The sequence below is a fragment of the Bactrocera oleae genome, chromosome 6, assembly GCF_042242935.1.
Source record: "Bactrocera oleae isolate idBacOlea1 chromosome 6, idBacOlea1, whole genome shotgun sequence".
NCBI lineage: Eukaryota > Metazoa > Arthropoda > Insecta > Diptera > Tephritidae > Bactrocera > Bactrocera oleae.
Genome location: NC_091540.1, coordinates 5,875,108 through 5,886,717, shown reverse-complemented (window position 1 = coordinate 5,886,717; position 11,610 = coordinate 5,875,108). Strand labels below are relative to the sequence as shown.

At 39.1% G+C, this 11,610-nt stretch overlaps 2 protein-coding genes across 4 annotated transcripts in view; one reads left to right on the top strand and one right to left on the bottom strand.

Annotated features, from left to right (window-relative positions):
* Positions 1-1,890: 1,890 nt before the first annotated feature.
* On the top strand, positions 1,891-9,180 carry LOC106620660 (uncharacterized). Of its 3 annotated transcripts, none has more exons than XR_004975573.2 (6): positions 1,891-2,108; positions 2,178-5,381; positions 5,442-6,836; positions 6,894-6,947; positions 8,357-8,622; positions 8,701-9,180. XR_004975573.2 is itself a non-coding variant. In XM_036358106.2 (5 exons), exons 1-5 carry the CDS (start codon positions 2,075-2,077, stop codon positions 8,530-8,532), a joined length of 4,863 nt encoding a protein of 1,620 aa, XP_036213999.2. In that variant the 5' UTR covers positions 1,891-2,074; the 3' UTR covers positions 8,533-8,679. The 3 variants fall into 3 exon arrangements, 1 of the variants encoding a protein (XP_036213999.2); XR_004975572.2 differs by having other exon boundaries at positions 8,357-8,626; XM_036358106.2 differs by lacking the exon at positions 8,701-9,180 and having other exon boundaries at positions 8,357-8,679.
* Cep135 (Centrosomal protein 135kDa) overlaps positions 8,698-11,610 on the bottom strand; it is a 28,707-nt gene continuing 25,794 nt past the window's right edge. Inside the window, exons 11-17 of the mRNA XM_036358138.2 lie at positions 11,320-11,445; positions 10,767-10,920; positions 10,117-10,223; positions 9,628-9,718; positions 9,374-9,550; positions 9,129-9,314; positions 8,698-9,062 (exon numbers count right to left, since the gene is read on the bottom strand). Coding sequence (XP_036214031.2) covers positions 8,901-9,062; positions 9,129-9,314; positions 9,374-9,550; positions 9,628-9,718; positions 10,117-10,223; positions 10,767-10,920; positions 11,320-11,445 — 1,003 coding nt within the window. The 3' untranslated portion in view covers positions 8,698-8,900. The remainder of the gene's footprint in view (positions 9,063-9,128; positions 9,315-9,373; positions 9,551-9,627; positions 9,719-10,116; positions 10,224-10,766; positions 10,921-11,319; positions 11,446-11,610) is intronic.

Below are 11,610 nucleotides of genomic sequence, written 5' to 3'. Positions count from 1 at the left end.
AAACAGCTGTTAAAACACATACCATACAAGCGAGATTTGTCGAATTTGCTTCGGTTTTGTTAATTTTAATAGTTTCGAATTGTGAAAATAAAAATTCAATTGATTAATCTTCAAGTATTGATAGTGTGATGTGATTATAAAAAACAACATTTTGATAGTTTCTTGCTAATTCCTGCTAGTATGCTTACGGTACTGTTAGTTCTACTAGTTTTTCGTTTCTTTGCTTTATCGTTATTTCGTTCTTTATGAGAGTAACTTCTCAATTCGCTCAGTGTTGCTCTTCCTGATAGCTAGCAGCTATTAGCAGTTAAGAAACCTAGTAATTGTATGAGTAGTTGAGGAAGCTTTAAGCTAAAGATTAATTTCAACATTAAGTGGTATGGCGAGCAAATGAAGAAAACGAAAATTACATATGCATAAATACATATATGTACTTGTATGTACAAGTATATTAATGATAACGAAAAGGTACTTGAGCAACACACATCACATAACATATTGACTACTATATTTACTCAGATATGCTTGTGCGCGATGCATACCTTAAATAGGTCCCGCCCAATTGGGCAGCGTTAAGCGAAAAGTATTAGAAACAAGAATTATATTATGTATATGAACTGCATTCTATTGTATGTATGTATGTAATGTATTAACTGTGAATTATTTTATATTTATAAATGTATCGTATTTTTTTAGAATCTCTTTACTGAATTCTGGATTCAATAAAATGCTACCGTAAAACGTGTTTAAAACTAATATCATCAGTGGTTATTGTTGTTGTTTCAGCTTTAAAGTTTGGATTATACATTTCCTTAGTTTGAGAGTGTCAGCAGGCGTATTATACGGTGATAGTTCGTGTTGTAGCAGCGGCAGAAAACATTCCACATACAATTTTTAGTGATACTGCCAAGTTGACAGTCCTTGAACGGATAAAAATTCGTGTTTGCTCCAGTTACGTAGAATCGATTGTCTCGCACTCCAGTTGAGCCAGTTTAAAATTATATAATTTAATTTTCAGAAGTTATGGTCCACCGGCAAATATTGTAAAATTTCCGAGTGCATTTCTTAGATCAATTTAACAGTTATTTGTTGGTAGCTAAAAACTTGCAGGTTTCTCTACTTATCGGAAAACATGCAAGATACGAACCATAAGTTAAAGGAAAATATCACAAAAATAATTTTTATAAGATGACGCCATCTGAAACACCGAGTGCAGTTTGTATATTGCAAAATATTGATCTCGAATATCACACTAAAACCTGTCTAGAAAAAATAACGATAGAAACTTCACAATAAAATCTTAACAGGCGTTCTAAGTTGAACGAGAGAGAGGTTCGAGAGAGAGGTTCAGTACTTAGCCTCACCGCCTAATAGTTCAAAAGAAATCGTCAAGTATATATATATAATCTAGTACGCGGTTACTGCCAAAATATCAGCCGAATCAGATTCGTATTTTAAAAAATACGGATAAAGAGTGATATCGGTCGGCGATTCAATCGCAGCTTCGAAAGAGGCGTAGATTGTCCCATCGAACGAAAGTGATGATAATAATTTTTCGGGATGCATAAAGGGTGATCTAGATCGTCTACCTGGAGATGGACAAAACAAGCACAGGGTTCTAATAGAAGAAGAAAAAAAAACACAATTATGATGATGTAGGCGATACTTTTCCCATTCAACTGAGATTTCCAGAAAATGAATAAAATAATGTTAGTTAGACTCAATTTATCTTGTAGGTATTTTGGATATTTTTTTATGATGTAATCCACTTATTTTCTAGAAACTGTCCAACCAAGCAGATACTTGTTTTCAACACTGAGAATTAATCGAACTGCAACCTAGTTTTATTAAACCTGGTAACATTTATTAAGCAGCTGTTTTTCTTATTAAACATTTTCGGTTCGAAACGATCAGAGCAAAAAATTATTTATTAATCAAACATTTTCCATTTGTTATATTTTTATTGGCAAGCAGACAATTGTTAAAATTTAACGAAATTATTCAAATATCTAGCGTTTATTTGTAAAAATTTTTTTCGATATCAAAAACAAAAACAAGTTATCAGCATTTGTTGATGGGATTTCGGTATCAGGAACTAAAAGATAGGGGTAAGCTGTCACATATATTTAAGAAATTCAGATTTTGCATTATATAGACAAGTACGTGCGCTCTTTCAGGGGACAGCATAGAACTTGAGCGCAAGGAAAGCTATACAACCGAACGCAGTCACAACGGTTATATTAAACGACATAAGACCGTATTACGAGAACGATTTCCACACCCGAATGCGAAGGAAGCGCGCAAGCAGCAGAAACAACGAACAAAGCGCAACGCCTTCACAACAACACATATACCAGAAACAGCATCGGAGCGCAACACCACCACCGAAACATTTGGTAATTCGCCGGAGAGTGGCGCCTTATTGACGACTTGCCGTGACAAATCGCACCTGGAACGCGCAGTCAACCGCACTTCGGTGCAGTTGAAGCGTTTGGCGCATGAAATTGATAATGAAATTACGAAACTGAAACGGGAAAGGGACAAACTAATGTTCAGATCGCGTCCACATCCGTTGATGCGCAACGCTGCCATACAAAACGATCTACACGCGAATATCGAATCGTGGGACAAACTGAAGGATTTGGAGACACAGCTAGCCAATAATATCGAGTTTACGATTGAAAAATTCTCGAGCCAGCATAAATTCGTGTGCACATCACCGCGTTACGCGCGTGACGAGCAAACCTCGTGTCGGCCGCGCATGCGCACAATTGGCCTGCAGAAGGAAACGCAACGCAGCGCGGTTGAGGAAAATTTGCAAAATATTAAGACCAAACTCAACGCAGCTATACATTACTCGGCCACCAATCTGGACAGTTTAAAGACAAAGGGATTACTCGATACGGCACCGCCCAATTGCTATGCCTTCGACTATGGAGGCACGGGCGATGGTAAAAACGCTGTGAATGTTTATCACTTGCAGAATTGTCGTTGCGCTGGCGGTTGCAATGATTGTAATTGCACGAAAACTTGCGAACGCTACAAAAGCGTCGGCAATTACAATGGCATGTTATGTAATAAAAGTACCTATGTGGAGAAGGCGCTTACGCCATGTAATGAGTATAACTACTGTCGAGATGAATACCACTATAATTATCCGTCGCAGAATAAATGTGTAGTGCCGGCGACGAATCAATCTTGTGTACCCTGTTCGCCATGTGTGCCATCATATCAACCCTGTCAGCCATGTCGGCCTTGCCAGCCATGCATACCGTGTTTGCCGCCTTGTCCAGCCTATAGTGAGTGTCAGCCAGCCAAAACGAAGGAAAAAGTTATCTATGGCAGGCGTGTGAGTGACTTAAATACAGAAGATTTCTACCATCCCACCGGTTCACATGCCACACCAAAATCATATAAACATGGCAGTACAGGGCACTCTAAGAACAAAGAGCGTTTGACGGTCGATGTACCGAAGAATGGACGCACACTTGTTGATATTGAAAGAAGTGGCGATCGCTCGCGCAGCAAAACCCGTCGTAAAAACGAGAGCGAAGATAAGGGAAAACAGCGCACTTCGAAAGCTTATGACATCTTTTCTGCGCGCGAAGCGCATGAAAAGCGTCAGGCACGCGAGCGTAAGCCACGTCAAGTTCACGGAAGTGAATCGTCGGGTAGTGTCGACTCCTCGGAGAAGACACGTCTAATGAAGAGCAAAGAAAAACTGCTAGAAATAACCTTTACGAAGGAGAGACGTCACAGGCCTTCGTCTGAGTCAGATGAATGTATTACGTATGAGCTGCCCAAAACAAATCGTGAGTACTCACGTGAGACAAAACGCTCTTTGAAACAGATGACAATAACTGCATACAAGCCCTGTAAACCGGGGGAAAGTGAAGGCAAATCTGATTTAGACCGAAAGAAGAAGCAAAAGAACAAAGGACAAGTTGCTGATGACGATAAAACGTGGGATGTACGATTGAGACAAACGGACTATCCACTTGAACAAGATGAGTGGCATGCTGGCGTTCCTACTATTGAAGAAGTTTACGATGACTACCGTGTTGGTGATACCTATGCTGGTGATGAACCTAAACTCATACAGGAACCCACTGAACCGCAATATATGGGAGGTTATAGAGATTTTTTCCAGGTGACACCTCAGCGAAGTTATGACATAATGCCGGTACAAAAAAATACAGTGCGAGACCTGCCGCCATCTCAAAGCCCCGAACGTGGACGGCGTATACAACGAGAAAAACCGACGAGGCTTAGTGGTAGACCAGGTGGATCATATGAAAGAGAACGAACTGTTAGCGGCACTGCACGAGAAGGACAACCTAGAATTGGGCGCGACGATAGGCAACGTGAATCGTATGATAAAGAGAAATCAGAAGTATTTAGAGCATATGGACTTGAACAAAAACCCAGATTAGATGACGGCTACAGACCTGTTGTAAAGCAAGATACTGTGAGGAGCAATGGGCGAACTTACGATGAGCGGCGGTCGCCAAGCGACTATGTTTCGCCAAGGCAACGTGAAAGACGTGACTCAAACATTTCGCAAGATGACACTTATGAACGTAAATTCACGTCGAGCACACCTCGTTCCGCACGTGACCATGAGCGTGGTATTAAATCAGATCAAACGTATGACCCTCGTGGTCTACCGCGTAAAGTTTATGATGAACCAAGGTCTGCGCAAATGCCGAGTAGAACTTACTCTCCAGATGAAACACCACGTTCGGCACGCTATGAACCGCATAGTACAACACCACCCCAGAGTCCGTCACGTAGGATTCACGACCCTCTTGCTTATACTCCTGATGTGAAAACTCATTTGGCTCGGGACTTGGGACCGGACGATAACATAAAATTTGAAGGATTTTCGCCCTCCCACTCCCGTGTTGAGTATGGAAAGCGTGAAAAAAAGTCTACAAGAGACAATATAATTGACTCCGACCAGAGAGTTATGAAGGATCCCCAACAAACAAGTGATATAAAATTTAAGAAGGAAGATGATTACAATCAGAGAGAAGATCCTTTAATGCAGAATGAACAACTAACAGATTTAGGCTTCTCAAATAAAAAACCAGACATTTCGGACGCAGAAATGAAATTCAAAGCAGATACAGAAATGACAGACCGTGCGCATATAGCTGAGTTGAGTCATAAAACAGACAGTAAGGCCATTAAGGCTGAGGGTTCAGCCAGTAATAAAAGAGCTGATAGCCCCAAGGCTAGCACTCCACGTACGGGAAAAGCACCTGGTACTGATAGAGCATTTACTGGAAGTGAAGAGATATTTGAAAATATATCACCAGTACCAGAAATTAAAATTGAAGATACAGACGAAAGCGGTAGAAGTGCACCGAGTGGAAGAGGTAATTCTTTTTTTTTATAGTTGCTACGTTTAAAATAATCTGTTATAATATTATGCTTAGGGGAAAGCGCCGTAATTAGTTTACGCGAGCAGGCTAAATTAGCATTTGAAGGTGAAGTGTCGCAGGCACCAGAACAATTAAGATCTCCAAAGTATAAAGATCGTGATAAATTGGGGCAGTTGGTTATGGCGCAGGAACCAGAACACTTAGGTTCTTCACAGTACAAACCCCATGACAAACTGCGACAGTTGGATAGTCGCAGCCAGCCAGAACAAATAAAAAGTAGTCCGGTTAGAAAACAACACATCTATGATGGTACGGTAAAAGGTGGAGGCTTTGCTAGATCAGACACAGCTGGCATCATGGGTGGGCCTGCAAGTCCACTAAGTCCCTTTCCAAGCCTTGAGACGCCAAAAATTTATATGAAACCACGAGCATTATGCACCGATTACGGTACCGCATGTTTTCCCCCAACTGAAGACGATTGTGCTAAGAGGACCAGTCTACGTGGCAACTGTGTTGCGAACGCCGGCGATGTTTATATGTGTAAGCCATGTACTACACAGGCAACTTCGCCATCACCGTCTCAACGCCGATGTTTATGCCCAGCGGAAAGTGGTAGTGAAATTCCTTACGAGAAGCTAGGCGATCAATACGAACATTCGCCGGTACGCCAATTAGCTACTAACTCCCATATGGCCGTAGCGCTACAGTCAGACGCCGCAGCGGCCAATTATAAACCATTACCTCAACAAAATTTATCGAAAAGCTGCATAACATTACGCTCGACCGGAACACAGTACTCGGCAACAATTATTGAGCAAAAGGAAGAACGTTGTGCACCGCAGTATGTGCCACTTCCGAAAGAATGCAGTGAAATATATGCGGATGGAGCGACGAATTCTCCTGCGCCATCTATATGCACATGTGACTCCTCGCGTCGAAATAATAAATCGCCTCGCTCAAGTCCGGATAGTACGAAAAAGAAGTATGAGTTTCTATGCGAAGAAAACAATGAGAATGATGAAAAGGTGCAACCAAAAAATGATGAACAGTGGTGTGGTAAAGTAGAAATAAATTCGGAGAAAAGACAAATTTTCTATGCGCAACAAAAACACAAATCACCTACTCAATGTACAGATGAGAATAACTATTTGTTACCATGGCAGCAGGATGAAAAATTTATACCGGGCCAACCAGTAAGTAGTTGCAATATGGCACCTTGGCCAGATGGACCAATGAAGTTCTTGCAAACGGTACAAACAAGTCCGCGCTTTCAAAACTACGCGGAACGCAGAACGCCAAGGTTTAATGCCACAATGCCGCCGCATCAAGAAATGCCGGAAGAGGAAGATAGATGTGCGCAAGAACTGCCACAGTACAAGCCGCAGACGCGTGTGCAGTTTATGGAGCAGTACAGCAACTGCGACCCTGCCTGCTATGCTCCAGATGAAGGTATTTTAACATATTTCTTTTATTAAGTGCTTTACTAATTTGCTACTTTTTTCATAGCGGTGAACCTGCAAAATGATGTAACAGATTCTATGCGCGACTATACACCAAGAAGTGAGTTAATCGACATTGACTACTATACGTCAGCGGTGCGGTCCGATAAGTATTTAGCCCACAAAAGAAAAGCGAAAATTTGGGAAAATTAAAGCTTGTTTGACAACGTAGTTTCCTTTTATTTCTGTAAACTTCATTCATAGATGCTCCAACTGCTTTGACTCGCCTAAAAAAACACGTTTTCAAGACGTCTCCGTGGGGGCGATCATTTGACTCAAATTTATGCCCGGCGAATGACAAAAAGAGGTAGCACGGGTTTAAATCTCGAGATTAAAACGAATGACGCTGCAGTTCGTAGCCTAATTTGACAAATCTAGCCTTGGCCACGCCATAGGTGTAAGTCGGTGCGTTGTGATGATGGAATGATGGAAAAGCATTTCTTTCCTTGCCGAATAAGACCATTGTTTCGTTGTCGAATCGGCAAATAATTCGCCACAGAGCGCTGTGACCATTTTGCCCTTATTTAAGTAGTCAATATAGACAACATCTTGTGAATCACAGAAAAATTTGGCCAACACCATTCTAACTGCTAGTACAATCTTCACTTTCTTCGGTAGAGGTTTGTCGGGTGAAATACACTATTCCGACTGTTCCCTCGTCTCTGGTGTGTACCAGTGGATCCAAGTTTCCTTCAAAACAGCGTCACACGTTTGCAGCTTGTAATATAGGTAGAACAAAGGTTCCATTTAGTACCCTAACAGCTTTACTCGTACTGAATATTTTATGCAAAATATGACGCACCAAACTTTTTTCACACAGTTGCCCGTAGCAGCGATTTTCAGCGCACCTAAGCGTGGCGCATCTGAAACCGACGTGCGACCACGCTGCACCTCATTAAATTTTTGACAGTCGTCATCGTACTTTCACTGCTCGATTTCTCTTACATATAGTATCACACCGTTCAGTAATGCTCTTTTTCTTTCCATCTATGATCTGCAGACATGCCCATAAAACAAAATCTCGTCCGATTCGGCTCTAGTTGTCTACGATAATGTTTCAGACGATATTAAACTTTTCTAGCTGTAGTAGCGCCAGCGAGCGGTGCGGCTATTTTCTTATCGCACCGCCCTCAAATATTATATCTAATCTTTTTGGGCTATTTTAATTCAAACTTCAAATATAGACATCCATAAATGAAAGTTCGTAACAAAATTTTTAAATTCTTTCTCACTTACTTACATTATTTTGACTTCCTTTTTTATTTCTAATTTTTCACATCGGAACTATAAGTCGATAAATATGTACAAATATACAATAACATATGATCCCACACATCACATTGATCAACTTTTACTCTATGGATTCTCAGCATATTATGCATATTTTTCAATTAACTACTGTCTTAATTAAATTTAAGTTCTACTTACCAACATAATTCACAACCAGTTTATATATTTCATAATTCACAGGACGCCTAAGTTTCGCTTATGGTGGCGAATACCAGCAGATACCGGCATTTACTGGCTGTCCATGTATGTTCAAAACTTATCTAAACATGGTGACACTTTACTATCCCGATTTTCGATTACGACTGCCAGAAGATTGTGTCGAAATTGAGGATGATGATGATGAGTTCAATGAATGATGGTGATTTGTTATAATTTCGGTTGTCCCGATGTGGCAAATTTTTGAAATTTGCGCACTAGTGTATTTTTTTACTACACCACTAACTTATGTATGTATGTATGTGTATAGCTGAGATGATGATTTGTTTTGTAATTGTGTTTTTTTATTTTATGAAATCTGCGTATAGTTTGCTCAGTTTATGTGCTTGTTCACACTTTATTATTATATTTTTTTTTTGTTTGTACTAAAAACAAAAAGCAAAAAAGCAAGAAAACAAAGAAAAACGCAAGACATTTTATAAAAATTATTTAAGAGTAAAAACGGAACAAAAGTGAAATGCATTTTCAAATTGTTAAGTACAATTGCGGACCCAAAAGAGAACAATGCTTACAACGTCTGCGATGGATAGCGTGGACTTTGATCACGTGAACGCGCCTGACGGAAACGATCGTCGGTGAGATTGTGCCGCAGTTCCTGATTTTGTATATGATATTCCTGCGCCAGCGTTTCTTGTTGATGACGCCGCTGCCGTTCGGCATCTAACTCACGCTGTAATGTTGCAAAGACAAGCATTTATTAGTTATTTGTTTAGTGAAAATTATTTGTTATGCACACCAATAAATCGTCGTTTTGCTGTCGTTGTCGCAACAATTCCTGACTCAATTTACTATCGACTTTTATTTGCTCTTCCAGATCACGTCGCGTTTTCGTCAATAATTCTTCGAGCGTTTCGGAGGAGACTTTCTGACCATTAGAGGATTTTTCCAAATCCGCGCGCAACTTTTCATTGTCACGTTCAAGCTGAAAGAAGAGGCTGTAGCGAAAGTGTTTATATTTGTAATTTAGTTGTGTGCGCGTACCTTGCGCTTTATCTCATTCAGTTCAGATAATTCGGCATTTAGTTTGTCGCGCTCTATATCCAGCTTATCGCAAAGTTGCTTACGCGCAGCCAAATCAACCTTCAGCAGGTGTTGTTCATCCAAGACATCTTGAAGTTCACGCTCTAATTTGGCATTTTGTGCGTTTAGCGTAGTTAGCTGAGAAAAAAATAACAATAATAAATATTTAATAAAGCACACAAATACTTAAATATATAATGTAACATTTTACATACTTTATCCTCCAGCTGTTCGATAAGTCTATTGCGCGTGCAAATTTCCTTCTTCAACGCATTTATTTCATCTTCTAATTCGGTAATTTGTCGTCTTTAACGAAAACGGGGTTAATAGCGGTAAATTCTTTCATCATGTTTATATTTTTTTTCTTTTTCTTATTGTAACCATGGCAGTACTACGTTACGACTATGTGTGCGTAAATCAAGATAACAAAAGCTACATACTGCTAAGGAGAGAGCTATTCAAATGCCTTTTGCCGTTACATAGGTACATATCTATAGTACATACATACGATAAGATCAAATAATTAGCGTATATGTCGCGCACAGCAACAACAACATCTACGCAAGTCAAGCAGGCAGATTTTTAAGATAATGTAGAGAAGAGGAAGTATGTAGAAATTTAGTCAATTAACTACTCGTTAGGTTAGTAGACAAGTGAAAAGCAACAAATTTCAGAGATTTAATGTTATGAAAGTTTGAACTTACTTTTGCTCGGCTGCTTCAACTTCTAGACTCTGATTATTGCCCTCTAAAATGACAGCGTCATGTGACAGGCTGCGATAATGCTCGAGCATTTCCTCGCGTTCTTTTTCCTAAATAGAAATACATAAAAATTTAGAAAATACATAAAAATAAAAATTGTATATATATATCAATACATAACAATATAGAATATCTAGTAAAAAGCGAACCATTATTTTTCCAAACAGAAAATACGCCCCATTTTTGAAAATTCTTCATCGATAAAGTCAAAAGGCAAGCCAGGCGGCTGAAAATATGTATATTGTTGAAAATCCTGATACAGAAATATTCAATTACGCGTAATTTTCTTTGCGTATACATCGTTCCAGTAAAAGCTTTATTCTTACTATGTCTTATATTAGAATTATTATCAAAAAATTTTCATTGGCTGTCTAGAACAATCATTCTTAGAAAAAATTATTTTACAACCTTAAATTTTGTTGCGGTTGTATTTGAACCCTACTGGTTACCGTCTTAACTATCAATAAACATTAACCGCACTCTTTACTTTAAAAGCAGTAAACTTTTATAAAAAATACTTTGAAAGCGCGTTATAAATATTTTGCATTATTGTGAGGATTATGTAATATATATGAACATATGTATGTATATACCTTATGCGTTAACAAATCCTCTGCTTTCTTCACCTCCGCTACATATTGACGCAATTGCTGTTTCAATTGTTCGATTTCGAAATCGGAGTCTTTCAGTTTTTTCTTAAGTGTCAAAATCTCAGCTTGCCGCTCGGCCAATTCGTTCGACAGTCGACTGAAAAAAGACAAAATAATAGGAAATCGCATTAGCCACACCGGTATTGAGACAAAGTTAATCATGTTAGCAGTGATTGTTGCAAGAAAATCATTTACACACCGACGCAATATAGTTGCAAAATAAATAACGGTAAACAGTGTAAAATATAGTATACGACCTTTTACGCCCAAAGTGACGTAATATTTGTAATGATTTGCACTATAAAACCTGCTGATGGCTAATTTTCTCATAATAATCAGCCAAAAATTATAAAACATCACGCCTAGACATGCATACATACATATGTATATACATAGGTACATATAGACACAGCTATATATGCATATATACACATTCAACTTTAAACTTTAAATAGTCAAAAATGAGCTACTTGTGCTTATAGCGCATTCGACTTACCCATTTTCCGCAATAGCTTCGTCTCGGCTGATTTTCAGTGCAGCAATTTGTTGGCGCAAACTTTTGCTTTCTGTTGAGGTTTCATGCAGTTCGGCAGTACGTTCACGTGTTTTCGCAGTTAATTGGCTGAAATTAATTAGAAATAACGAATCGGTTATTTTGTGTTTTTGCTGGGATTGAAAGACTTAAGTAACGAACTCCCATCATATATATGTACTAAAGACTTGAGAAACGAACTCGAATATCCCTTATCAAAACAAAAAGACTTAAGAAACGAACTTCAGTTGGTCT